The sequence below is a fragment of the Megalops cyprinoides genome, chromosome 7 (assembly GCF_013368585.1).
Source record: "Megalops cyprinoides isolate fMegCyp1 chromosome 7, fMegCyp1.pri, whole genome shotgun sequence".
Taxonomy (NCBI): domain Eukaryota; kingdom Metazoa; phylum Chordata; class Actinopteri; order Elopiformes; family Megalopidae; genus Megalops; species Megalops cyprinoides.
The window spans coordinates 1,805,218-1,831,355 of NC_050589.1; the positions used below are offsets into that span (position 1 = coordinate 1,805,218).

Below are 26,138 nucleotides of genomic sequence, written 5' to 3' on the forward strand. Positions count from 1 at the left end.
TGGGGGGGCGGGGGGGGGGGCGGGCGGTTAGACAGAGCACATGAGCAGTAAGTACTGAGAAAGAAAACATTTATGCAAAAACGCTGGCCAACATATCTGGCCGGAGAAATGGCTGAGCAATCTGTATTTGCTTATGCAAAGCAGTCAGGTGTGACCTTTAACACAGCAGTACCGCAGAAGCGCTGATATTCGCCACACACCCTCTGTTTATTTATCTCTCTCACCTGGCAGAAGGCGTGACCTATTCTCCATGAGAATGAGCTAAGCCCTCTGCCATTAGCTGCTGTACACATGAAGGCAGTGTAGATTTACACTGATCATGCGTCAGGGGTTAGGTTTGAGCAGGGAGCAAAGTATGGCTTAGGATTTAACCCCTACTGCCCCTGTGCTTCTCTCAGGAGTTTAACCCCTCCTGAACCTGTGTTTCTCTCAGGAGTTTAACCCCTACTGCCCCTGTGCTTCTCTCAGGAGTTTCACCCCTGCTGAACCTGTGTTTCTCTCAGGAGTTTAACCCCTCCTGAACCTGTGCTTTTTTCAGGAGTTTAACCCCTACTGCCCCTGTGCTTCTCTCAGGAGTTTCACCCCTGCTGAACCTGTGTTTCTCTCAGGAGTTTAGCCCCTCCTGAACCTGTGCTTTTTTCAGGACTTTAACACCTACTGAACCTGTGCTTTGGCTCAGCCAGACAGCATCACTGTTTGCGTAAGGGGAGTCGGAGGTGTGAGGAACAGGTACAGCATACCTGCTTATCAGGCAAGGCTCCACCCTCCTGCAGCCCGCTGAAGCCCTGCAGCTTCTGCACCTGCTCCACCAGCAGGTGGCAGCAGAGCTGCAGCTCGGACATCTTGGCCCTCAGTCCCGGAGCACTGCCCGTCAGAGCTGGACGACGGCAGACAGAGAGGATACAGACAGTGATAGTGAGAGTGAGAGGGAGCCTCTGTAACCCCAGGCACCCCAGCACTGCCCCCCTCCCCACCTGGCTCCTTCTCCCGCTGGCTGTCGGCGAGGCAGGCTTTGGCCGAGCCCAGGGCCACCAGCCACTGCTGCCTCTCTCCGGAGCTCCGCGCTCGCAGGTACAGGCTCTGCTCTCCCGGGAGATCCAGGTCCACGCGAGTGCCGTCTGTGGGGTGCACTGCAGGCAGGGAGAGACGGACACAGAGGGATGAAGGGAGTGGAAGACAGAGGAGGATGTAACCGACATGTGCAAACTGAGATCAGGGATTGTTAAAAGCAAAGGAGCCATCAGGCTGTCACACGGGCACCAGGTCCCTCTCCTCTAGCCTCTGTTTGTTAAGGTTAATGCACATGTTGCTATGGAATGCACTGGAGTATCACCTACAGGAACTGTCCAAACTAAACACATCTACTAAGCAAACAAGAAATAAACAAAACACCAATTAAGTGTTACTTAATTGGCATATTATTTAAGCAATAGCGCCTATACCATAATCTTCTGAGCAACATACTGTACGTAATAGGAGAAGTGATAGAATGGGCCTCCAACCTTTGATTTCACAAGCCGCCATCTTTATGCTACCCCTGCTGCCCTTGGGCACGTCCTCCTGGGAAATGTAGTAGTCAAGGAAGGCCCCTTCCAAAACAAAGTAACGAGGCTGCCAGCCTGTAAGCACAGAAGAATCGCCAACACTCACACTCTTACAGTTCATGCTTCCTGTCAATAACTTGCACTTAATAGTAAAGGACTGGCCCCATATACTTGTGTGTCTAGTAAATATTCAGATCCTGGTAAGAAAATTGTATTTATTATCAGCTGCAGTATTGTTGTCATAAAAATGAATGGCTATGTCCAAAATCATGTCAATTCCTTACTTCACTTACGATTGTAGTGAGGAATTGACGCGTGATCCTCATTTCTTGTGGGAAGAATTTTGAATGAACACATCCAAGAAAGTTACCCAGCTTACTACTTCATAGCATATACTTCTTACTTGCTAGCTAAATAGCTATTATTATTCATTCATTATTTACTTGCTGCATGGAGAGCAAGTGTGGAAATTAACAGGTAACTAATCACCTATCTGGTATCTTGTGGCCACCCAAATCGTAAAGGTAGCTAAATAAAGCGAGCTAGCGTCTTATTTACAAATTACTTAAGACAATTTACAGAACAGTTTGGACAAATAAATTAATTAATAGACAGACAGCTGTTTAATCACAGTGAAGAAGGTCGGTGCAGCTAAACAAACTTCCATAATCCAGATACCGAAAGGATGCGTTGAGTGTAACAAAAAACCGCTTTTGGCGACGTCTCATCATACCTGCAACTTATGCTGCCTACATTAACCTTCTATGAACGCTTACAAAAGCTGTTAGCAACAACAACGTTGGGTAGCTACTATGCGCCTTACCTGACAAATAGTTCGTCCATTTGAGCAACACTCCCTCCATTGTGGAGCAATCGAGACATGCCTGCAAACAGCCGTGGTGTGCGTATCTTCAACCCCTTTTCGCCTGCGCTTCAGGAAGCGCAGTACAGACACCCAATCAGCAGAAGGAAACAGAGCAGCCTTTCTCAACTCCATAAAGAAACGGACTGCGAACGACTCCCACACTGCCCCACTACGGCTGATGCAGGAACGGAGACACCGTCCCCACCCGGTACCGCGTCCCGCACTCTCAGCTGCGCTCTGCGCAGGAACGGAGCCACCGTCCCCACCCGGTACCGCGTCCCGCACTCTCAGGTGCGCACTGCGCAGGAACGGAGACACCGTCCCCACCCGGTACCGCGTCCCGCACACTCAGGTGCGCTCTGCGCAGGAACGGAGACACCGTCCCCACCCGGTACCGCGTCCCGCACACTCAGGTGCGCACTGCGCAGGGACGGAGACACCGTCCCCACCCGGTACCGCGTCCCGCACTCTCAGGTGCGCACCGCGCAGGAACGGAGCCACCGTCCCCACCCGGTACCGCGTCCCGCACTCTCAGGTGCGCACTGCGCAGGAACGGAGCCACCGTCCCCACCCGGTACCGCGTCCCGCACACTCAGGTGCGCACTGCGCAGGGACGGAGACAGTCATAGACATCTATTCAATACACTGTCATAGTCCATGTCCGTACCGAGAAGCTCAAAATGATAAATTAAATAAACACATAGGACTGAATATGGGTAATAAATATCGATTCAAAAGGGAATTAAATTTGATATTCGATTCCTTAATTAAACAAGAAGTGACCAAAATGGCAAAGTACACCTGGAAGTGAGTTTGTTTGATTCAGACTGGAAAAATATTAATAATCGACTCCATCATTAATAAAGCATTAGGTAATGCTGCTTGCTTGATGCAGAATGAACAGCTGGTTTCCACTGCCTCCATCATTGCCAAAAGTAATGTAGGAAATGTAATGCACTTTTTGAGAGAGAAAATTAATCTGATACTACTACACTTATTGAAAAACCACATTTGTGTTGATAATGCCAATTATGACACTGTATTAAATGACAAATTGAAATTGAAATTTAAACATTTAAAATCTGATTGCATGTTCAGTGCCTTATTTTCTTCTATAGTCATTTGTGTCACAATGGTTTGTAATTTCAAATGTAGGTCACCTGAAAAAAGGTTTGAAAACCACTGCTACAGGGATTGTCTTTACTGCTGTTGTGCCTTTGGGCAAGGTACTTAACGTGCAAATTGCCTCATTAAATATCCAGCTGCATAAATGGATAACATGTAAAAACTGTGGGCTGTGTAAGCTGCTCTGGATAAGAGCATCTGCTAATTGAAAATAATGTAATGTAAATGAGCAGTCACACAAAAGAGTCAAACGTTGTCCGTTTATTGTTTATTTCAATAAAGACTGTTAGGCTGTTGACAGCGATAACCAAGGCCTCGGGTTAAAAGCACACAACTGAAAGCTGAAGAAAAACAGAACATTCATCCTCTTCTCTCAGTGCTGTAAGCTGGCACCGATGTCAGCCTGCCACTCCCTAAGCCACCTGCGTGAGCTTTGGCTGATATTTCTCATAACACCATTTTTTTTTTCCATTTTACATTTTATTACAAACTCAGTACTATGTAACACATATGCATAGTTGCTACACAACTAGCGCTGTGGCCAAGTTCTGCTTGTTTATGTAGAGACCTCAAACCAGACAGGAAGTGCTGTAATTGAATGAAAGGGCCAAGGTGGAGTGCTGTAGTTGGACAGGTGCATCGAGCAGCGGGATGTACCCTTGTCTACCATTTTAAGGTACAGATTTAAATCTGGCTACCTGGACAAGAAAACATCTATGGTTTCCACCCCAACATGAAAATGTTTATAGTTGCATAAAGGAACAAAAGCTGAGATTAGCTTAAAAGGCAAAGGGACCCTAATATCTGCGTATGAATGCATTGCGTGTGGTTTTTACATTTCAGTGTATGTGAATGATGCAATGCTATGCTACTAGAAATAAAGTAATATGTAGCTACTGTATCAGACGTTTCTTAGTGACACACCAGTGAGGGGAGAGCTGTCTTTATCTTTAAAAATATTTTTTAATCAAATTAGTCTAACAATGCTCTACTGTTGTAGGGAATATACCTATAGTGATGGCCAGGACTGGCCTTCTGCCTAGGGAAACATTTAGATATACCACTTATGTATGCATTTATGTCTGACACTTCTTCACTAGTTTAGTGTATATCCTGTTATACGTAATTATACGTAGTTATATATTAATCCAGGAGAAAATAGCTAAAATGAACAGAATAACTTTCTGGCTGTTACTGTGTTCCTGCCAAGGCCATCACTCACATACCAGAAGTGGCTAGAGAGCAAGTGCAGGCAGATTTCCAGAAAGCACCAGATAAAACTGTGTAAAGTCTGTTATGTAGTAAAACGGAGCTCCTCCCAGCTTCTACAGCACCACTGTGCTTTCATAAATAACTACAGCTGCAATATTTATCCATGTTCAGCACTATAATCTGTCACTGAGCTGGGATCAGTGAGTATGGTCAGTGTACTGCGCCTCCTGATGATTCACACCGTTAGACTGTCTGCACTGGGATCAGCGCATACGGTCAGATCCCTGCACCTCCTGGGGGTGCACAGTCAGACATGCTTGTTCCCGGCCTCTCTGCTTGGACTCTCACACACCTTACACTGCATTCCAAACTATTTAAACTACATCTTTCACATATTTTTGTTTTCTCATTACCTTATCTATCACCTCCACCTCAATCCCTAATTATGCAGTGCTATGATTGTATATATACAGTACCTATATATGAAATCACACATAAAATATATGCTATCATGTGTTTGACACTGTCTTCTTAAATATAAATTAGCACTTGTTTGTAAAATGTGCCCTTCATTTAATTAGTCTCTAATGCTATTAAATAAAGTACCTCAACTGCTGTTATTGATATTAGCACTACTACTAGGCATAGTACTACTACTAATAATAATATTAATAACAAAACATGAATTTACAGTACATGACATTCAAGTGTGGAGATGCTTGACAGGACAACCAGGTTCTGTCTGCTTTGAAGTAAATGCAAATAAAACTACCCCCCTAGTCCCCCCTCTCCCCAACCACCCAACTACCCTCCCCTCCCAAAAAAAAAAAAAACACTAAATCCTGAGAGGTTGTTTCAGATCACCAAGCTGAAGGAGCCCAGCTCAGAGAATTCACCTTCACAGTGTTCAGAAACACCTGTTCACTGCGAGACCCTGGGTGTCTTCCATCCTGTTCCCCATTCCTCATTACCATTCCCCATCACTGCTCTCCATCACCGTTCCCCATCCTGTTCCACCCACCACACGGCTCACAGGCTGCCTGAAGGTACTACACAGCAGCCGGCTCATTAAAGCAGCTCTCTGGGGTGTGTGAGAGTGAGAGGATATGGGGAGGGAGCTGAGGAGGGGAACTGTTTGTAAAAAATAAAACAGAAAAAAAGTGTCATTTGGCGCTTTAAACTCCATCCAGGTGTCCATGCAGGCCTCCAGAGCGGGAGATGTCCCAGCACTCGGGCGTCCATGCTGAGTCCGGAGCGTCTGACCCGTCTGTAACGAGCAGCCTCTCTGCGCACGACGAGCTGTAACAGACTGGATCCACATCTAATATAGACACTTAATGAGCGGCCATGGTCCCATACCACAGTGTATGAGGGGGCTTGTCACAGAGAGAGGCTGCTCTGGCGAAAGGGGACGCTGGCCCCTGCTGGTCACTACTGCTGGTCACTGCTCCGTGGCCGCGGCGGCCATGGGGGTCCGCAGGGTGTCTCGCGCCGTCGCTTTGAGGTCCTCGATCTCTTCGTTCAGGCGCCGAATCACCCACTCCATGGCCTCCCGGCCCTGCACACAGAGGCAGAAACAGGCTGAAGGACAGAGCAGGTGGACACTCCACACTCAAACTGTCTCTAATATGAGCGAAACTATCAAGGACACAGACAACTTTGATAAGACTCTTGGGAATAGAAATATATGCTGGTACTGAGTTGCATAAAAATCTGTCAAAGTTCAGCTCATTACATGTGGCTCCCTCTTGACTGATTTCTTTTAAAGGTAATTGCATTTGTTCTTTTGTATGCACTCACAAATTCCAAAGCATGTATCTGATATATACAATCAGTTAATAAAGCTGAACTGAAGTGACTTAAATTTACATGCAGGAGGGAATTCAACTTTCTCTAGAGTGCCAAAGACTCATCTAAAAGTCATCAGTAACTCTGTGAAATCTGAGGAATTTTAGAAGCAGTTGAGGGACATGTCCAACAAGGTGTCTTAAAACATCAGCCAGGCACATCCATGTACTGCACAGGTGCCAGGTAAGCAGTGTAACACCTGGAGGAACCCTTATTTCATCCAGACTGCTGTCAACTAGCTGCCCACACGAAGTCTTACCTTGCCTGCGTTGGTTGAGATGTTGCTCGCCATCAGTCCCTCCAAGTAGCTGCTCAGACTCATTCCCTTCACCGAGATAATGGCCTCCTGCGTCAGCATGGTCCTGCACAGCCAATCACAGAGAGCACAGCCAATCACAGAGAGCACAGCCAATCACAGAGAGCGCAATCCCAATCACAGAGAGCATTGCCAATCACAGAGAGCACAGCCAATCACAGACAGCTCAGTCATTCACAGAGAGCACAGCCATGCAGCCTGGGCACGGGGTCACTGCACACCACAGCGTCAGGTATTCCCACACAGACACTCACTGCCGAGGTCTGCAAGACCTCATCGTCTGCTGCGCTCTGCTGAAGGATGATCTGTCTACTGTAAATACAGTGGCAGATTCTACAGGGTTCTCTACTGCAAACACCCTTCGTAAGATCCGTGACTGGACAGAGCCGGTCCCACTACACTCAGGAGTTATCGCATAGCGGGTTTCGTCCTGTGAGCGCTCTGTGACTGAGGCAGAACTCTGCGCCTGTGGAGCGGAACAGCTCGCTCCCATTCATGATGACTTTGAGTTTTCCTGACTACCCAGGAGGGAGGGAGAGCCGTGAGAAGGAGGCGGGGTCTGTGGCAGGGCAGGGCTGCACAGATACTCAGAGGTATTAGTCACAGGTGAGAAGCATGTGGCCTCTGGGCAGGGTGACGCTTTTTGTCTACGCCAGATCAGAGTGCATTCACACCGGTTTGCTGAGCTGAACACGGTATTAACAGGCTTACTTACTTCTCAGGGTCATGTGGGTGCGGGCGGTATATGAGCCTCTCATCTACTGACACCATGTTGGTGAAGGTGATCTGTGAGGACAGCAGGGGAAGCAGAAAGTCAGGGGTTCACTCTGTAATTCAAACAATGCATGCCTTATGGAGAGGTCCAGCCAGTGTCCTCTCACAGTGTCAAACACATTAGCCTGTTCAAATCCTCACACAGCACAGACTGCCTCCAGCCAGCATTCCTGGGATGTCTGAATTTCGTGATTATTTACACACGAGCGAATCGGACACACCTTGGATTCCACCCACATCAGAATAGGTTTTGTTTACTTTGTTGGATTTAACCTTTATTTAAACAGGAAGGTCAGCCAAGGCCAAATTCATCTGTCATTTATAGTAAAGAATGGCAGGACCAAGGCAGATGGGGAAGGTTAGGGAGTGAACAGCCGGTCGGCTGCTTTCTAACAGAGGTCACCAGGGTCAAATGAGCCTTCACCAGCCCGTTTGCCTGCCTTTGTTTCTCCACAGAAAGACGCGTGGAGGAGGATAAACTCACGTTTGTAGATTTGAGCTCAAATGTCTGTTCCTTGGGGTCCACCACCGACCGCTCCTGTATGTATGTGCGGGTCCCTGCGGCACCAATGATCTACAGGGACAAAGGGACACAGATGACACACCTGCAATAAAACATACTTATGCAGCACGGCACTGACAGCCAATGGATCCAGACCTATTCAGAGCTCATACTGAAAGCAAACATTCTTCTTCAGTTTGCAAAAAAGAATAAAGACATTTGGTGACAGAGTATGATATTTCTGTCTTATCTTCCTTATTAGTATTTTAGGCATCTTATTGTGAGGAGTTTTCCAGTGGGCAACAACCTTTCTCTCCCCAAACCAACTCTAAAGGGTAACATCAGAGATGGTGACGATAGAAAAGATGACAAAAACAACTTCACAGATGGATTCACCAAAAATGGATGAGAGACATCTGAAAAACAACCCAATGTCTACGCCGAATTAAACAAAGTTCAGTCCTACAGCGTGGCCGGTTTGCATATGGCAAGGCAGAGAACTGGTTTCATAGTGAACAGACCGCAATTTCCTTCAACAGCCATGGTTTAAATAATTTAAATTATTTCAGTAATGATTTCATTTATATTCCGTGAGAAATAACAATGCTGGCTTGGGCTAAGGAATCTGGCAATGTCACGGGCACTCTCCCTCTCCTTCTCCCATGTGCTGCCTATCAGGTAACCGGCTGTTACATCACGAAACGCTCCATTCCATTCCGAATACCGTGTGCCCATAGCACTGCAGTTCCCCAGGGCCAGCATGCCACGCCTAACAGAAATAGCCTGACGCAAAGGTCAGGCTCAGCTGCAGGGCCTCACTCCTGCACAGAGAGTGAAGGAAACCACAGGGGAACAGGGACCACCGCTGAGCTGGGGGGCCTCCGTTCCCCCCCAAGGACACAGGAAAATGCAACATCCGGATAAAAGCATGACAAATTGGAAATGGCTTCAAAAAGCAGGGTCCTTAGTTGTTTTTAATTGTTCAGATTAGGAAATTTATTTATCAGCAGTAATGGAAACAGGTAAGGAAGGATGGAAGTAAATTTAAATAATAAATAAAGGCCACTCACAGACTTGAGGAAGGCTGGCAGCCCCCATTCTGTGCTGAGCAGTCTGTTGCTGTGTAGCCGTCCGTCTGTGTCCACCTGTCTGTCCAGCACGTCCACGCCCACCACGCTCGGGTTCATGGGATTGGGGTATTTCTGCATCGCTGCTTTGATTACCATCTCCCAGGGATGGCTGTGCCGCAAAGAAGGGTCGAGGGATAACACTGAGCATAGCAAAAAAAGCGCCTCACAACAAAACCTAGGACTGCTAGAAGAATAGCCGCAGGCAATATACAAGAAAAGCTACTAATGAATTGGAACAGTTCGTTTAAAACAGGTTAGCTAACACAGACAAGATGCTAACTGGCTAGCGCGCATGCGTGGCGCGCTCGTGACGTCACTAGCGTCCTCGCAACACAGATCACCTGGTGTTCTCGGCTTACGTAATCGCTGTTTTATAAGACTCGTATGAGTCTCATATGGGTACCTGTACAAATTACGAAGAGAGCCCAAAGTATTTCTTCACCATCCTGGTACCAGTATAGTTGCAGTAACAGTTCCCCTCACAACCGATTTGGGCTTACAAGCATGTTAGCACAATTCTCCACACTTCCACGGGTAGCTAGATAGCCATCTTAGCTACAGGCTTAATACACTGCTATACTAACCAGCCAGATAATTTAGCCAACGTTTAAGTTGCCCTCGCTTGTCAACTGTGTAGATACCTGGCTATCATAAGCAGAACAGCTTGCTATATCAGTTTGTTTATTTATACCACTTCCAAGTTCTTAATAGCTGACGCTGGCTAGCCCGTTAGCATAAGTTACCCGATGTTAAATAGCTCTGATAGTATCTGAAAAATTAGAGAAATAAGTCATGAAATTACAACACAAATCTAGCTACGCCTTTCTCTTCATTAACTACTCACTTGAATACGTGTTCTGACGCCCAGATTTTCATGTCTTGGTCGTGTGGATGTCCGCAAACTGGACCTTTCAGCCGGCAGACACTCGCTCTGACAGCTCGGCTGCGGACAGGAGCAATGTGACTGGGGTTGCCAGATAATGCGATTACTTTGGTTGTCCTAATCAGAACGACACCTACCCTGACTGGTTGCTAGGCAAAGCACATCACAAAAGCAATAACTTACCAAAACAAGTAGGTAGCACAACCAACTAATTCTCATTTCCATTTAATGATGTCACACGACAGATATTTCATGGATAAATATCAAATAAATTACAGAAAATTAACTGAATGAAATCTATGGAATTTCAATTAAGTTTCTCGTTGACTGATTCTGTCGACATATGATATCAATGCTATTTTATTACCAACTTTATTAGCGCTGTTCTTGCTCCTCCACAGTGTGACTCACTCGAGAATCTTCCGTGGACCTTAAATCCCCTAAAATATGGGATTTTCAACGTGGCAACCTTTTCACGTAATCGCCACGCCCACTAGAAACTGAAGAACTTTCGGCGGCGCCCTTAACTCGCGTAAGTGTGGCTCTGAGGACGAGACGGCGCTCGCGATTGTACGGTGAACATTGACCTTGGACGGGCTTCACATCGCTGCACAGGATGTTCGGGCTAAGGATAAGAATCGGCTTATCTGATCCCGGATAAGCATTAGCGGTCAGCCCTACAGCATGCAATGGAAATGAATCGCATAAATATATATATTTTGCATCTCTCCATGGAATGATATCTTCATCAATTAACTTGTGTACATAAACTATACTTCCCCAATATGCGTATTATACAGTTTTTTTCAGGTGGATTAGATCCTGTTACTGTGAGGAACACTGAACTTTCTCAGAAAAAGGGGAAAAAAAATATGTGGCGCTAGACCAACCTCTAAAAATCTCCCTGAAGGCCACCCGACAGTTATGGAACATAAAGCAATCATTTGTTTACGTACAAGGACAATCCCAAGACAGAATCAAAATATTAGGTCAGAAGTACCTTGACAAAAGGACATGTGAAGTTGCTTTGGATAAGAGCGTCTGCTAAATGACAAAATGTAAGTAAATACGTAAGGCAACGACAGTGCCTTGAAGTGTTACACTCTCAACAAAAAGAAGCCCCAACTCTGTCCACTGTAAGCACTAACGTGAACCGCTGCTCAGATTTATGCTCATCAGTCCTCAAAAACAAGGTCATTGTTTGATTTCAAAAGTGTGCTTCATGAATTTATTCACAGGATACAGCGATAAAATGAATGACAGGCATTTCAGTGATATAACTCATTTGAATACATTCCAGGTATGCAACGGTCTATCTGTCTATCTGTAGGGAACAGTCTACCATCTAGAGCTATCATCTGAAGAAAAAAACACAGAATATACCAGAAGTATCATATTAGATTCTTTGGAAAAAAGTAATTGAACATCTGTCTCACATAACATGTTTACCACACATTTTGCTTTTGAAATTCTGCTTTCAGCAAGAATATTGCACAAGGGTCCAAATATTTTCTGGTCTGTACTGAATCAGCTGTCATGTAAAGTAAAAACTGTTGTTGTTGTAAAAACCAGTGTCTAGTAGAAACGAGGTTGGCTTTTTCCAAGTCCAAGTACGGCAAACACAGTGGACCTCTTTGTGATGAAACGGTCTGTGTTCGTTTAATGACCAACCTGTTGTAGACAGTCCCTGAAAGTCTCTACATGCAGGTGTGTCCACTGAAGACCTGATGTCTACAGCTCACACACAACTATATTCAGCTGGTCAGGTGCAAAGGAGCTCGGTGGGGAGGTCCTTCAGGTTTGTGCTTCTGTAACCTTGATGCTCGCTGTGTCTTGTTTGTGTCCGTTTCCAGTCCTGTCTCCCCTGCATGGAAATGTCCTGCGAGACAAGCCAACCTACTGTTGCATTACTGAGTGTACAGTACAACAGGCTCCCACGGGATCTTCAGCCAGAGCCTGGCCCTGAGCAGGGTCGCCCTCGCCCGGGTCCGGTCCTCCGCCCGCCGGGCTCAGTTGTCCTTCTTCTCCCTGGTCATCTTGATCATGGTCTCTGGGGAGCGGTAGAGGAAGATGAGCTTGGAGAAGAGCTGCTCCTCCAGCTCCATCTCGCCCGTCTCGCGCACCACGAAGATGTCGGTGCAGAGCTTCAGCACGCGGTCCACGCAGGGCAGCTCCTCGAACATGATGGAGCGCGAGATCCCGTTAAAGAACTCCCGCACAAACTTTCCGATCACCAGCACCACCGACATGTACAGGCCCACGATGCTGAGCGCGGCAGCAGAACAGGAGAGAAGCACACAAAGTAAATACTGACAGGCCAGAGGGAGGCAGTGGGGAAAGAGAGACTCGAGGGGAAAGAGAGAGAGGTAGAAAGAGAGAATTGATGCTTAAAAGCTTTTTCTTAAACATACGTGGTTTAAAAAAAGGGCTTGGAAAAAAGTACTACTTACTCTACAGATATACAAGTAAAAAAAATACATGACAAATATAAAAAGAATCATGAACCAATACAAACCCCAAAAAGGAAACGCAATCATGAAACAACCTAGAGAGAGGGAAAGAGAGGGAGAGGCACAGAGAGAAACAGAGAGAGGAGAATCAGAGAGTGATGCAGGGCCATGCTCACCCGTATCCTGCCAGGAAGCCCAGGCTGGAGGGGCTGACCTTGTCGTTGAACACCAACATCTCGATGCTGCGGCAGGGGTCCTGCACACGGCCAGGGGGGCACTCCTGCACCACCCACCACTGCGGCGGCGGTGTGTCCGGTGGCGTCCCTGTCGCCGCGGCGACCGCGCTGCCGTTGGCCTGCCGCAGCCGGATGGACAGCGGCCGGAACAGAGCCAGCGCCTGCAGGCCCTCCCCGCGGTCCGAGTGCTCTGGAGGGGAGAGGGGGGAGTCAGTCACACCAACAAAACAAAACGGGCTCTTTCCATCTGCGGGCTTATCATCTGTAGTTTCTGTCAGAGATTCGGCTGCTGCTTCCTGAGATGACCACCAGATGGCCTCGTAACTTCCTGTGTTCCGTGTCTCCTTTAGTTAATGCCCTCCACCTCTGTTAATTAGTTATTGGTTTGACCTGTGTTCTCTGATATTTAAACCCTACCCTTGGTCCACATATTTGCTCAGTCTTGAGCTCCCATGCCTGTTGGTTGTGAACTCTTTTACATTACATTTCTGGCATTTAGCAGACACTCTTATCCAGAGCGACTTGCATCGATTACAGATTTTTACAATATTATCCATTTATACAGTTGGGTATTTACTGAGGCAATTGTGGGTTAATTATCTTGCCCAAGGGTACAGCAGCAGTGGCCCTGTGGGGAACTGAACTGGCAACCTTTCGAGTTAAAGAGTCCCGCGCTCCTTAACCACTGCGCTACACTCTTGTACCAAGCTTGTTTTGCCTTCACTCAAGTCTTCAGTAAAGGAAAACTAATTTTCTCTGAACCAAGCCAGCTGGTGTCCTGAGTCATGTCTGCACTAGGATTCACTCTGCTCCCTGTAACAGTTTCACTTACTCATGAAAACTAGCAGCTCTAATTTCCAGCTCCACACTGACACAGGGCACCATGGCAGCCCACTCTCTAACATTGACCTCATACATTACAGCCATTTGCAGCATCATTGCACAATCATATTCATCAAGTGTCTATTGTACTATCACATTGTTTATATATTGAAAATATATTTTTTGGTGAAAGAAACATACTTTTGTGTGTCAGTTATTGGCAGTGAACAATGTTCATGCATTTGCCTATTTGCAGGACTCTCTAGAGCATATTCCTCCCAAATGAAAAAGGTTTCCTGGACTTCTCCAAACTTACAAGAATCCAAGGTTTGTTTGACTGGATTGTGATTGGCTGGGGAAATAAGGAACGATGCTTTGCACTGCAGTGACAGCCTGTGCCTGCTTATCTCACGGTCATGGCTGACTGAGGCAGGCTCGGTCCAGGGCCCTATAATTGCTCACTCTGCTTGTACCATTAGAAACATTAAATTATTTTTTTGCAGGATCTACGTCCTCCATGAAGGTCACTTACCCACGCGCAGCCTGTGGGCCACCTTGGACTCAGGTCCCGATGACCCTCTGATATATTTCGGCAGCAGTGACTGAATGATCCTGACAGGGTGAGAGCCAACATCAACAACCAGAGCCAGATCAGTGTAAGAACTGCACCTGAGTAACCCTTTACCTGACGAGGGTTAGGAAACTTCCACACACAGATACGTTTGGCAGCTGCGTCAATTGCTCACTGAGAATATGTATATGAGAAAATGCTTTTATATAAAAAAGGGGGGTTTAATCCACACCCTGCACTCCACTGAACGCAGAGCTGGTGATAGAACGGGGGATTCACAGTATAAATGTACAGTATAAACACCGCATTTCTTAAATCCCTGTCAGGAGCTTGTGGTAACTGTCATGTGGGCGTGTGTTCCTCACAGTCACAGCAAAGCAGAGTGTCCACACTCATGGTTTAACTCTTTAGTGGCTGTGATGAGGGGGAGACTCACACGGCCTCAGTGCGGGATCCCTTCAGCATCTGCACGATCTCATCCCTCAGCCTCTCGTCCTGGTACTTCACTGTGTGCTCCCCTGTCGCCTCTACATTCATCACCAGCGAGGCATTCCTGGTGGGAAACACACGCGCACGCACGCACACACACACACGCACGCACGCACGCACGCACGCACGCACGCACGCACGCACACACGCACGCACACACGCACGCAATACAATCAAAATTTACTCCCTCATAATCTAAGTATCTCCTTCACAGAGGCAGGGAGAGAAGCACAAAATGACTGGAGTATTTCAGCAGATTCTGCATTATGGCAAAGGTTCCAGAAGGTTCTATCCTGTAATAGAGTTTCCAGGACCTCCGCTGTTGTGAGAGGTGAGCTCACCTGAGCAGTGTGATGTTGTTGGGAAAGGTGAGCTCACCTGAGCAGTGTGATGTTGTTGGGAAAGGTGAGCTCACCTGAGCAGCGTCCAGCGCAGGGTGATGTAGATGTGGGAGGAGTTGCTGAGCTCCTGGATCATGGTCTCTCTGCTGGCAGGACTGATGTTCCACAGCAGGCTGGCGTCACTTTTGATCCTGGCGATGACGATGTCCTCCGTCATGTAGTTCACAATGAACTGCATGGCAGACTGTGGGGGGAGGTGGCATTACAGAACATCTCTGCCTTTCTGAAAGAGGACATGCTGAGTCCCTCGAGCAGACTGTCACCTCAATTCATGCAGCATAACAACAGATCCAATCCCGGAATTAACACTGATGTGGAACAAAACCCAGAAACACCACTGGGGCTCCAGGGGAAGGGTGTCTGCTGCTGCCCCACACTCTAAACATCATCACACAGCTCATAACTGTCCTGATGCACTTTCGGTCACAGCACCTCTGAAAGCCCAGCCCCCGAGCAACATGCAGAGCGAATCACACTGCTCTTACGGGATGCGTGGCATACTGATTGGTCAGGTGGTTGTAGGCAGAGTCTGAGTAGAGCAGCAGGTTCTGCTCCTGAGCGCTCATGGTGAACAGAGGCTGTGGGTGGAGACACAGAGAGAGGCGGAGACAGTGATGAGTGCAATGTAAGAGACACACTGAGAAACGACGCACCAATAAAGCACACGTGGACAATATGCCAACCTCATATCCCGCTATGCTGAGCTGAATGGAGACATCCAGTGGCTGATTGGTCACCCCGGCCACAGACTTGACCAATGACATGAAGAGGAGAGGGAACCACACCAGGCAGATGAGGCTGAATATGATGAAGCCGCCCATGCCGTACTTCACCACCTTCTTCTTCTTCTGCCCCGGGGGGTGGGGGTATTTCTGCCCAGAGCACAGAGGCAAGGTCATTTAAGGGCACAGCCAACCCACACACCACTTCCTTCAGCTCTGAATGAAATCAGTCCGTAAACAGAGTGTTTTCCTAATAAATACAGTACAACCAAATCCATTCCACACTTCTTAGTTTACTAACTAAAACAACTAATTAAAATTGAAATATGTAATTATTTGCTAGAGTCTTTGCTGCTGTGCCCTCTTTCCTGAACACATCAGAGATTGCATGATAATGGCAGCAATGACCTTGTCCTTTGACCTTGAACATTGAAGGATGTAGGTTTACCTGATGTATGTCATTCTGAGACATACCCACACAAACTGCCAGAGGTGAGCTCTGGTAGAAAGTTCAGGTGGTAGCAGGTAAAACTCGGCCCGACCCTCTTGCATTCCGAGGGCTGCATAAGTAAGGACTACCCTTGGACTTCACGTAACTACTTGTGCTGAGAGGTGACTGGGTAATGGAGGACTAGTTCTGGACGACAGCTAGTCCTGGGAACCCCCAGAGCTCAGTGCAGCGGGCGTACCTTCTCTGACTCCCTCCAGCACTTGAGGATGAAGATGTTGGCGTAGATGTCCTCCACGCAGATCCAGCTGGACAGGCTGAGAGTGGTGTCTGTCCAAACCCAGTCCATCACCGCCCGCAGCTCCGTCAGGAAGGGAACCATCCGGAACCTGCCCGTGGAGAGGGAGGGACAGCACCGTGTGACCGTGACTCGCTCTGTGACTCCAGGCCCTCTACACATTCACCAACCTCTGACTCACCCCTGGAACAGGAAGAGGTTGAGGTAGTTGTATTTCTTGGTGAGGAAGTTTCCCAGGACCCGGTTGGGGTAGCCACACTTGATCTGGTAGGCGGAGAGTCCGAAGTAGATGCACTTCACAAAGTACCACAGCTGGGCCACCTGGTTCCTGTTGAACCTCCTGAGATCCAGAGAAAAAGAAATAGGAAATTTAAGGTCAAAGTCCTTTTTAGACCAAGATTATGTGTCAACTCTTAACAGTGAATCATGAAAAAAGGTACATGCATATGTGATCCACAAGTAAATAGCTGGCAGTAGGGGTGTGCATTTTCAATTATTTTTTTCTGTGAATATTCTATAGCACCCAATATCAAATATCTGGATATTCAGCCCCCTACAAGCACTGTGTGAAATTCCAGTTTCCTCCTGGCAAGAAAATTCATAATTTCAGTGAATTATTTTAGGCAGGGTTCTAATGCTCTCCCCATTTGAAAATGAAATATTGTAATATATTAAGAAATATGTTAAGCCCAAGAATGTATTACAATGTCTTCACATTTAAAATATACCAATGGAAGGCCAAAATATATTGCAATATGCAAAACAAAATTTTTATGCATGGGGCCCTGTATTAATATTGATGAGAAAGAAAAACCTAGCTTTTTCTTCAGCTGCTGTTAACTGACAAGCAATAGTAGAATGCTGATCAAAGCGATGCGTTAATGATCGTATGGCTGAATATTCCAATAACTGCATGTGACATGGTCTCTGACCTCTCGGTGACCCCGGGGAGTATGAAGAACATCCAGAAGTGGATCCCAAACACCAGCACCACCTGGAAGACACACTTCCCCAACAGGGTCTTCCTCAGGTACAGGGCCCGGTCCACCACCATGGTGCCGAACTGGATCAGCAGCATGACCAGGAAGGCCTCGGGCACCTGGTCCTCCGACAGCGACTCTGTGATGTCCGCCGCTGCACTGTGCTTCTGCACGCGCAAAGAGAGGAGGTCAGAGGTCACGGGCAGCTCATTAACTCTTTCAGCCCCGCTCACACTGTGAATGCTAATGACAATTATGATACTGCTAAATTGTTCAGACCAGCTGTTTCCAATAGCCCATAAAAACAACCTCAAAATGATGAGAATAGCTATAGCTGAGATCATTCCCAGTAAAAAGGATAAAAAGGACCATGTAATTTTTATAACATGATGAAGAAGTCATGGTAGATATGGAATATTTATCAATAATTGATTCACAGGTCTGAAAAATTATATGAAAGCCAGCAAACACTAGATGATCATCATTAAGTTCTAGAGTTATTATTTATAGTTGTCATGAGGTTTCTCAGAGAGGCTGATGGTTTTAGACACCTTCCATGTCCTGGCCTACAGGAGAAACCCACCCCCTTGACATTGCTGTACAGGACAACATACCCTGGGTTTATTTTGTCTGTACTTACTCCAAAAGCCCAGTACCCGAAGATGATGACAATGAAGTTCACAACATCAATCAGAAACATCAGGGCGTACACATCACATACAGGGCTGTACTCAGGGTGGATGATGTCATAGAAGAACTGCCTGATGGGTAAATATATGTGTAGACCTCTGTGGAGACAAAAAAAGGAATCATAGCAGTTCAGCCATCAGATTCATTTCTCAGAAGAGCATACCTCAAACATGGACAATGGGTGGGTGGGTGTGTGTGTGTGTGTGTGTGCAGGTGCAATGTAACTACACCTGAACAAGGAGAATATGATGAACAAGGAGAATGTGAAGTTTATGCAGTGACTGTATATTTGGTCAGAGAGTGTGAGTGTGTGTAGGGGCTGTGTGTTTGGTCAGAGTGTGAGCGTGTGTAGGGACTGTATGTTTGGTAAGAGAGCGTGAGTGTGTGTAGGGGCTGTGTGTTTGGTCAGAGAGTGTGAGGCTTGGCAGTGCTGTGTAGTGTTTGCTCAGAGCTCCAGATGCTCACATTTCTATTAACGCAGCTTTGACCTCCAGCATCTTCTCTCGAATCTTCTGTTTGATCCTGTCCTTCCGGGTCAGAGGAACTTTGGAGTGACGCCTCTTCTTCTTCGAGCGGTGCTTTTTGCCCTCCATGTTGCCTGCAGAACACCATGTACACACACACACGCACACACACATGCACACACACGTACACACACACAAATGGTAATAATACTAAATGTGATGCAAGCAAAAAAAGAAAATGAGCAGGTGTTCTGTGCTCTTTACTGACATTAGCAAATTTATTGATCATGAAAAACTGATGCAAGCGGTTTAAGAAAGACTGTAAAAGCACTATTCCCATTGGTTCTGGCTCTGACATACGCACTGTTCCCATTGGTTCAGGCAGACGTATGCACCGTTCTCATTGGTTCGGGTCCTGCTAAACTCACTGTTGTGGTCTGCGCTGTCGCCCCTGCCCAGCCTCCGCAGCAGGGAGCCGGTGGAGCTCTGCAGGGGCAGGAAGCCGAGCCGCCGGGGCCTCTCGCCCGAGCGCTCTCTGTCTCCGCCCGCACCGCCGCCAGCACGGTTCCTCAGCGTCTTCCTCTTCAGCTTCTTAAAGAAGTCGGGCATCTCCACCTCCTTATTGTCCCAGAGACCATGGCACTGCGGAGCAGGGAGTCATGGGCTTACTCAGGTGAGTGTGTCATATTCTGCATGGTGAACGCTTGTGGGTTTGTTTCGTTTGTGGATTTTAAGAGGAATCTGTACTACTGATGTAAGATCATTTGGAGTTGCCAACAGTAAAAAAAAAGATAATGCATAAACCAACAAGATGCAATGCATCCAGTGGAAGCGTCAGTGTGGAGGTGAGCTGCAGGTGAGCTGCAGGTGAGCCGCACCTTCAGAATGGAGCGGTGGAAGAAGAGGGCCAGCAGCTGCAGCAGGTCCAGCAGCACGTAGCCGTCCTTCTTCTCCACGCCCACGATGTTGGGCAGGGCAAAGGGCCGCTCGGCGTTGATGCCGCGGTATGCTGACGTCGTCCAGGGGAAGAAGCCGAACTGGAAGAAATACTTCACCACCACGGTGAGCTGGAAAAAACAGATAGAACTGCAGTGTTAAAACATAGTCTTAACATATCGGTGGCTGAGTTAATGGGCTGCAAATGGTGTCTGAAATGAGACTGTACTGTGGCTGCCATGCAAAGATAGCTTGTAAAAAAGGGGGTCTCTCTCGTGTCACCATTACAATGTAAAATGTGGCGTAATTATAACATCATACTACTAATCATTAGTAGCGACTTAATTAGAAATCATGAACCAAATTGGGCCCACTCTCTTTCTCCATAACAAAATCAACCAATTGCTGTGAAAAGCCAGGGCTGCAGAGCTGCAGGTTCGATTCCTGTTCTGCTGTTGCACATTGTGAGGAGTGGAACCCCATCTTAACGAGGTAATTAACTGGAATCGTTTTGGTAAATATCCAATGGCATAAGTGAATAATATCACATTAAGCGATATGTGAAATGTAGGTGATGTCAGCTCCACTGGATAAAGCCGTCGGCCGGGCTAACAGGAAGCAGAGACAGTGGAGACGGTGTTGGGGAGGGCGGGGCCGGCCACCTCCGTGTAGATGATGGCGGTCATCCAGAAGCGCTTGGTGGGGCGTGGCACGGACAGCATGGCCCACAGGAAGATGAGCACGGGCAGCAGCAGCGACAGCAGCGAGGCCGACACCATGTGGTTCAGGATGATGACGAAGTAGCACAGCATCTCCGACTTGGACACCATGGTGTTGTAGAGGGCGAACAGCAGCCGCAGGGGCCTGGGCAGGGAGTGGTAGAACCTGTCGGACTCCTCGATCTCCTCGTTATCGAACATCCTGCTCAGCAGAAGAGTAACAGGAGGAGGAAGACAGCAAGGAGAGAGAGTCAGTGAGGGCTGTCCGGCAGACGCGCAAGAGAGAGAATTAATTTAAAACTTTATTATTGCATTGGCTGCTGCCTGGTGTTATCTGTAGTAAAATAACTCAGGCCCATCATTCACATTATCATTCCGTCTCTTGGCAGAAGCTCTTATCCTGAGAGACTCACAAAGCAAAGGTGTAAAAGTGCACATAATGAGGGCAGATTTCTGTCTGAGGATACAGGAAGCGGCAGGGGCTGAGACGGGAAACGGCAGGGGCTGAGACAGGAAGCGGCAGGAAGAGACAGGAAGCGGCAGGGGCTGAGACAGAAAGTGGCAGGGGCTGAGACAGGAAGTGGCAGGAAGAGACAGGAAGTGGCACAGGCTGAGACAGGAAGTGGCACAGGCTGGGACAGGAAGCAGAATGTCAGGAGAAGCAGAGGGGTACAGGTGAGGCGGGGTCCGCTGACTGACTTGTTGAGCAGCAGCTCGCTGGCGGTCAGGGCTCTCATCTCCTGACTCAGGGCGCGAGGGATGTGAGGATCCTGGCTCCTCTCTTCCACCCCCTCCCCGCTCCCCTGGCGGTCCAGCAAGGTAAAGCCCAGGGGCTCGACTCCAAGATCCTCCTTCATCTCCTCCTCCTTCATCTCCTCCTTCTCCACCTCTCTGTCCTCACTTTCTGCATCCTCCTTTTCAGGGGTGGAATCTGGCTGGGTGCTTCAACAGGACACAGACACAGAGAAGGCTACTGTCAAATCACGATGTGTATTCCATGAGCGGATACAGTTGGCCTAGAGGAGCACAGAATGCTAAGCTCACACACAATCAGCCAGCACCTTCTACAGCTGCATTTTTACTGGGGCAGTGGAGGAAAGGGGCCATGCTTTAGTGTACAATAGCAGTGCACCAAACCGGCCCTCAGGCTGCAACTACTCTCAACACACTGCACAACACACTTCCTGGGAAAATAACATCTATAGGAGAGAACACAGGGAAGGAGGTGAACAGGAAGAGAACACCTGGAGAGAAGAGCTACTCTACAGCATAGCGTATAATGTAGAGCATTGCCACACTGCTGAGGGAAGGGGAGATCTGCCTGTGTATATCTGTATATTTGGCTGTCAGCAGGCGTCATTGAGAGAGAAAGAAGGGTGTCGGTCGTACCCCTGAGACGGGACCTCTCTGTCGAACGTGGCCAGGTCCACGTTGGCCGATTTCAGGAGTTTGCGTCGGAGCAGGTCGGCTCCCGGGGGAACGGCAGAGACATCATCCAGATCTTCCTGAGTGGGCTGCCGAGACCCCAGCATGGTCTCATCCGTCAGACAGCTGACAGACAACACAGCGGACCAATCAGATCGCTCCTCAGCGACCACATCATCAGCGTGTCACAGCACAGGGGACCAATCAGCTAACTTCTCACAGACAGGATCATAAACATGTCTCAACTTATCAACTCAATGACAGTGGTCTACAGACCCAAGCTACCATACACTATGTATATCTACAGAACATATGCAGTACATATACACTCTGAATATGTACCTGTATGCTGTAAGTCCTATGCTCAGACAAGCTAGCTTGTGATCATCTGTGTGAAAGGTATTTAAAATAACTTTCTGCTGGTAAAGCTGTTTCTGACTCTGGAATGACCCTGTGATTTACAGCACATGCTGCACGCTGCCAGGTCGCATCAGGCGCTGCGGTCCTGCATGCTGCATGCCACTGCGCACCTGGACACGCTGCTGCTCCAGGACACCTTGGAGTTGGTGTTGCTCAGCTTGGCGTATCCCCGTGGCGACGGCGGCACAGCAGGCGGTGAGGGGAGGGCCGGGGGCGTGGTCAGAGGGTCGTCCGGCTCCTCCGTCGAGCCCTGAGTGCTCTGCCGGGACATCCAGCTCTCATAGAACTGCCTCACGCTCTGCTGTGTCACCTCCTTCCCCTGGGAGAGGAGGCAGCCCAGAAACAAGACAGCCGAGCGTATAAAGAGCTGAGCAGCAGGAGAGAGAGCGGGGGAGTGTGAGGGAGTGTGGGGGAGTGTGAGGGAGTGTGTGAGAGTGTGTGAGAGTGTGTGAGAGTGTGTGAGAGTGTGGGGGAGTGTGGGGGAGTGTGGGGGAGTGTGTGAGAGTGTGGGGGAGTGTGGGGGAGTGTGGGGGAGTGTGAGGGAGTGTGTGAGAGTGTGTGAGAGAGTGGGGGAGTGTGAGGGAGTGTGTGAGAGTGTGGGGGAGTGTGGGGGAGTGTGAGGGAGTGTGTGAGAGTGTGGGGGAGTGTGGGGGAGTGTGTGAGAGTGTGGGGGAGTGTGAGGGAGTGTGTGAGAGTGTGTGAGAGAGTGGGGGAGTGTGAGGGAGTGTGTGAGAGTGTGGGGGAGTGTGGGGGAGCACGTGTGAGAGTGTGTGAGAACATGTGAGAGCATGTAAAAGTGTGTAAATGCTCGCCACAGATGGTTTCCTGGGCTGGGAACCTTGGTCTTTAGCTAAGTGTGTGGTCTATTCTGCTATGAAAACGGCAAAAACTGAGGCTCAAAACCTGCAATAGATCAGTCCTTTACACACAGCTCTGCAACCCGCTGCTGATGGCCAGAACACCCATGCAGAGTGGCATTTATAATTAATATATTATATGTATTAATATTTATAATGCCTGCGCTGCTGTGAGAGAGCTGTGCGCACTGGGAAACTCATAATAACCCGTAACAATGTCTCACACCTTCTTCTGCTGCCGGCCCAGCAGGGCCCGTTCGAAGCGCAGCACTTTGGAGATGTCCAGGTTGTCTTTGCAGAAGGAGTTGAGCCCGTCTGTCAGGTCGTCCAGCAGGGACAGGAGGAAGACCCAGCTGAACCTGATGGAGTCGATGCACCGGTGGATGGCACGCTCTGGGAGAGGAAAGGAGCGATAATCGATCACCGAGTGACTGATCTGTCCATGTCAGCTGTATTCAATGAAAGACTGCTGCAGTAACACACCTCTCTCTCCCTCCACCTCTTCCTCTGGGCTGCTCTGATCCAGCTCATCCTCAATCGAGTCTGTCTGATCAATCCCTGCGATTGGCAGAGGGAGAGTACTGTCACACACACACACACACACACACACACGCGCACACACACACACACACACACACACACACACACACACACACACATACACGCACGCACACACACACACATACACGCACGCACACACACATACACACACACACACACACACACACACGTACACGCACACACACGTACACGCACGCACACATACACACACGCACACATACACGCACGCACACATACACACACACACACACACACACACACACACACACACACACACACACACACACACACACGCGCGCGCACACACACACACACACACACACACACACACACACACACACACTCCTGCCCTCCTCACTCTGCTGTCTCTGGAGCTCGTGCTTGGCTCTCTTCCTCTCCTCCTGTCTCAGGGCTGTCTCCTCCTTCCTGTGGCCCTTCAGGGCAGCTTTGGAGCTGGTGACCCAGGCCTCATACGCCAGCTGTGGGACACAGTGGCAATCTGAGGCTGTTCATGAGGGCTCTTTGCTCCACATTCACTCCAGTAGCGTGACACAGTTACTGAGGAACTGGCTACATCAGAAGGCTACACATTTGTATCTCCAGCGAGGGCAGTGCCATTGTAACACAGAGAAGGACCAAACCCCTTTTGCTTCTGTGAAATATTAAGTTGAATAAATGCATAATGTATGCATGTAATGGGTGTAAAAATAATAATAATAATAATACAATAAAAAAACATATAACATATAAAGAGTAAATGAGTGATATAGAATAAACGAAGCCTCAGCTGGCCCCACTGGGAATCCGATGCTGTGCATACTCAGTAGCTCCTGAGCTGCACCTCTCCTCCTGTGCTCACTATTACACGTCAGTGTGAGGAATGGTGAAACTTTGACTGACAGCTGTGGTGTACTACCCCACCCCCAGCTCACCTGAAATGCTGACTTTTTTGTGGGCGGAGCTTGCTCCTCCTTCTGTGACTCCTCCTCCTCGTCCTCGCTGTCGCTCTCAAACAGGTAGTAGCCGCAGGCGCTAACTGCCAGGTGAGAGACCAGAGACTCATCAGGACAGCACACAAACTCACAGCTCACACCCAGTGCAGTCTGACAGCATACAAACTCACAGCTCACACCCAGCGCAGTCAGACAGCACACAAACCAACAACTCACACCCAGCGCAGTCAGACAGCACACAAACTCACAGCTCACAGCCAGTGCAGTCAGACAGCACACAAACTCACAGATCACACCCAGCGCAGTCAGACAGCACACAAACCAACAACTCACACCCAGCGCAGTCAGACAGCACAAAAACTCACAGATCACACCAGGTGCAGTCAGACAGCACACAAACTCACAGCTCACAGCCAGTGCAGTCAGACAGCACACAAACTCACAGATCACACCCAGCGCAGTCAGACAGCACACAAACCAACAACTCACACCCAGCGCAGTCAGACAGCACAAAAACTCACAGATCACACCCAGCGCAGTCAGACAGCACACAAACCAACAACTCACACCCAGCGCAGTCAGACAGCACAAAAACTCACAGATCACACCCAGCGCAGTCAGACAGCACACAAACCAACAACTCACACCCAGCGCAGTCAGACAGCACAAAAACTCACAGATCACACCCAGCGCAGTCAGACAGCACACAAACCAACAACTCACACCCAGCGCAGTCAGACAGCACAAAAACTCACAGATCACACCCAGCGCAGTCAGACAGCACACAAACCAACAACTCACACCCAGCGCAGTCAGACAGCACAAAAACTCACAGCTCACACCCAGTGCAGTCAGAGACAGCACACAAACTCACAGCTCACACCAGGTGCACTCTGACAGCATACAAACTCACAGCTCACACCAGGTGCAGTGAGAGACAGCAGACCCTTACTGCTTTGAGACAACCTCCAGATTTGCACAAGCTCCCTCTAGTGGTCAACTCATAACACACGGTAATCAAAGCATGGCCTCACATATGCCGTGCTGTAGCTGGACATCAGTTCCAGTACAGCAAAAATGTGGCCCAGATGAGCACCAGTGTCAAGCAGGACTGAGCCATGGATACTCTTCCTTGCATTTAAACTTTAAATTGATCCTCAGATGTATATTCAGAAAGACACACAGAAAGATATGCCAAGCCCAATGCAGTCCCCTGGGTGATGAGGGTTGGAAATAACCCTTTGTTAGCATTTCATTCCATTCTGAAATGTGGACGTTTTGGTTGTTTATCTCCAAACCTGGCTTCTTTCAGATGGAAATACTTTGTCTCCTAACCATATTTGCTGGCACTGTGTAAAAGCACATTGCAGTGTAAAAAATACAGAATTTCTTCAAGTATTTCTGAAATTAAATTATACAGTACATTAAAAGTGACAAATGGAGTGTGGAGGTAACAGTTCAGATTCAGAGTAAGAGCTAACTGCCCACAGCCTACAA

General features: G+C 48.2%; 2 protein-coding genes across 2 annotated transcripts in view; both read right to left on the reverse strand.

The window, feature by feature from the left end:
• Positions 1-3,795: 3,795 nt before the first annotated feature.
• On the reverse strand, positions 3,796-10,264 carry LOC118780680 (PRELI domain containing protein 3B-like). Its single transcript, XM_036533313.1, has 6 exons — positions 10,161-10,264; positions 9,257-9,425; positions 8,169-8,258; positions 7,626-7,696; positions 6,854-6,956; positions 3,796-6,304 (listed from the first exon to the last, which is right to left on the reverse strand). Exons 1-6 carry the CDS (start codon positions 10,190-10,192, stop codon positions 6,188-6,190), a joined length of 582 nt encoding a protein of 193 aa, XP_036389206.1. The 5' UTR covers positions 10,193-10,264; the 3' UTR covers positions 3,796-6,187.
• Positions 10,265-12,208: 1,944 nt separating this feature from the next.
• Positions 12,209-26,138, reverse strand: part of si:dkey-11f4.7 (piezo-type mechanosensitive ion channel component 2) — a 39,861-nt gene continuing 25,931 nt past the window's right edge. Inside the window, exons 34-56 of the mRNA XM_036532660.1 lie at positions 24,621-24,720; positions 24,047-24,167; positions 23,611-23,685; positions 23,354-23,520; positions 22,381-22,589; positions 21,815-21,976; positions 21,313-21,367; positions 21,125-21,228; positions 20,369-20,627; positions 19,649-19,837; positions 19,199-19,412; positions 18,772-18,904; positions 18,257-18,404; positions 17,569-17,783; positions 16,818-16,976; positions 16,580-16,727; positions 15,852-16,040; positions 15,654-15,746; positions 15,183-15,352; positions 14,715-14,831; positions 14,240-14,319; positions 12,826-13,075; positions 12,209-12,464 (exon numbers count right to left, since the gene is read on the reverse strand). Coding sequence (XP_036388553.1) covers positions 12,209-12,464; positions 12,826-13,075; positions 14,240-14,319; positions 14,715-14,831; positions 15,183-15,352; positions 15,654-15,746; positions 15,852-16,040; positions 16,580-16,727; positions 16,818-16,976; positions 17,569-17,783; positions 18,257-18,404; positions 18,772-18,904; positions 19,199-19,412; positions 19,649-19,837; positions 20,369-20,627; positions 21,125-21,228; positions 21,313-21,367; positions 21,815-21,976; positions 22,381-22,589; positions 23,354-23,520; positions 23,611-23,685; positions 24,047-24,167; positions 24,621-24,720 — 3,613 coding nt within the window. The remainder of the gene's footprint in view (positions 12,465-12,825; positions 13,076-14,239; positions 14,320-14,714; positions 14,832-15,182; positions 15,353-15,653; positions 15,747-15,851; positions 16,041-16,579; positions 16,728-16,817; positions 16,977-17,568; positions 17,784-18,256; positions 18,405-18,771; positions 18,905-19,198; positions 19,413-19,648; positions 19,838-20,368; positions 20,628-21,124; positions 21,229-21,312; positions 21,368-21,814; positions 21,977-22,380; positions 22,590-23,353; positions 23,521-23,610; positions 23,686-24,046; positions 24,168-24,620; positions 24,721-26,138) is intronic.

Excerpts from the sequence above, each read along its gene's own strand:
- LOC118780680 (XM_036533313.1), bottom strand. The coding sequence starts at position 10,192 with ATGAAAATCTGGGCGTCAGAACACGTATTCAA. Across the intron at positions 9,426-10,160 it reads GCGTCAGAACACGTATTCAA|CCATCCCTGGGAGATGGTAA; the intron begins GTGAGTAGTTAA and ends TTTGCGGCACAG. Across the intron at positions 7,697-8,168 it reads TTGAGCTCAAATCTACAAAC|ATCACCTTCACCAACATGGT; the intron begins GTGAGTTTATCC and ends CTGTCCTCACAG.